This window comes from Octopus bimaculoides, chromosome 2 (assembly GCF_001194135.2).
Source record: "Octopus bimaculoides isolate UCB-OBI-ISO-001 chromosome 2, ASM119413v2, whole genome shotgun sequence".
Taxonomy (NCBI): Eukaryota; Metazoa; Mollusca; class Cephalopoda; order Octopoda; family Octopodidae; genus Octopus; species Octopus bimaculoides.
In genome coordinates, this window is record NC_068982.1 from 7978450 (window position 1) to 7980418 (window position 1969).

At 41.7% G+C, this 1969-nt stretch overlaps 1 protein-coding gene across 1 annotated transcript in view; it reads right to left on the reverse strand.

The window, feature by feature from the left end:
* Nucleotides 1-968, reverse strand: part of LOC128247131 (uncharacterized protein DDB_G0271670-like) — a gene marked incomplete at its 3' end in the record, with an annotated part of 2751 nt that extends 1783 nt beyond the window's left edge. The window contains exon 1 of the mRNA XM_052965951.1: nt 4-968. Coding sequence (XP_052821911.1) covers nt 4-968 — 965 coding nt within the window. The remainder of the gene's footprint in view (nt 1-3) is intronic.
* Between the last annotated feature and the right edge of the window lie 1001 nt (nt 969-1969).

Genomic DNA, 1969 nt, shown 5'->3' on the forward strand with positions numbered 1-1969 from the left:
GACGGTGTAGATGCAGTGGTTGACGGTGTAGATGCAGTGGTTGACGGTGTTGATGCAGTGGTCGACAGTGTTGATGCAGTCGTTGACGCTGTTGATGCAGTGGTGGACGGTGTTGATGCAGTGGTTGACGGTGTTGATGCTGTGGTCGACGGTGTTGATGCAGTGGTCGACGGTGTTGATGCTGCGGTTGATGGTGTTGATATAGTGGTTGATGGTGTTAATGCTGTGGTTGACGGTGTTGATGCAGTGGTTGACTGTGTTGATGTAGTGGTTGATGCTGTGGTTGACGGTGTTGATTCAGTGGTTGATGGTGTTGATGCAGTGGTTGACAGTGTTGATGCTGTAGTCGACGGTGTTGATGAAGTGGTGGACGGTGTAGATGCAGCGGTCGACGGTGTTGATGCAGTTGTCGATGGCGTTGATGCAGTGGTCGATTGTGTAGATGCTGTGGTTGACGGTGTTGATGCTGTGGTTGACGGTGTTGATGCTGTGGTCGACGGTGTTGATGCAGTCGTGGACGGTGTTGATGCTGTGGTTGACTGTGTCGATGCAGTGGTTGACAGTGTTGATGGTTTTGATGCAGTGGTCGACGCTGTTGATGCCGTGGTCGACGGTGTAGATGCTGTGGTTGACGGTGTAGATGCAGTGGTCGATGGCGTTGATGCAGTGGTCGACGGTGTAGATGCAGTCGTTGACGGTGTTGATGCAGTGGTGGATGGTGTTGATGCTGTGGTTGACGGTGTAGATGCAGTGGTTGACGGTGTTGATGCAGTGGTCGATGGTGTTGATGCTGTGGTCGACGGTGTTGATGCAGTGGTCGACGGTGTAGATGCACTGGTTGACGTCGTTGATGCACTGGTTGACAGCGTTGATTCATTGGTTGACAGTGTCGAGGTTTTTTCTGTAGAAGTACATATAGAACATAGTAATTTTATATGAATTTTCATGCACATTACTAAATAAATCATTGAAATGTATTAACTTTCGAAGAATAATGTTTTTGCCTTCTCTGTGTTTTTTCCTGTTTTGATGTATTTATAAACTTGTACATTTTTCTGAAGGCTTTTTAATTATTACTGATGTACATCACGGTAGTTTATGATACCGGACAATTTACTGACCTGTATATAGTTTATTTCTGAATTCCTCTGCAATATCTGTTACAAATGTATGTGTGAAAATTTTTGTGTTTGCTATAACCTCCTCATCTGAATTTATCCTTGTGTATTACCTGTTATGTATAGTAATATGTGCTCTCTTTCTGTCTTCCTGTCTCTTTCTGTTCGTGATATCAGGAATGTGTCTATTAATTTGTCCATCTCTCTTACAATTACTAAATATGGAGCTTCCTGTCAGAATGGTTTCTACAGGCGTGCGAAGGATATATTTATAGATGTGGTGGTCAATTGATTTTGTGGATGATGTTGACCATGATGATGATGATGATGATGATGATGGCAATGACGACAATATTGATAGTTCTTCCATCAGTTTCACTCATTTTCAATGATAATGATAGTGATGATGATGATAATGAAATGGCTAATTGTTTTTCCTACATTGCTGTGGATCCCAGAGTATAAGGAAGTGACTAAGCACATGGCCTCAGCTAATGTCAAAGTGGCTGAACCTGCATATTGAGCAGCCAGTTTGAACTAAACTAACTGAAAGAAATTAATACATTTTATTTTCTCCATGGTGTCTAACTTTGTTGCTTTCTTTATATGTGTGACTATAATTGTATCAAATTTTCTTTCTGGCCCTAAGCCTTCTCCCACCAATTTCACTGTCTGAATTATATCTTAAGGATAATAATAATATTGTCTCTCTTTCTTTCTGTCTATTTTGTTACTATCAATCTGTCTATCTCTCCTACAGGTACTATATATAGGGGTTCTCTATCAACAGGTAAAACGCTTTCAATTCTTGTCAGCAATTTTCATACAGGACCATCTAGTGGTATGATTTC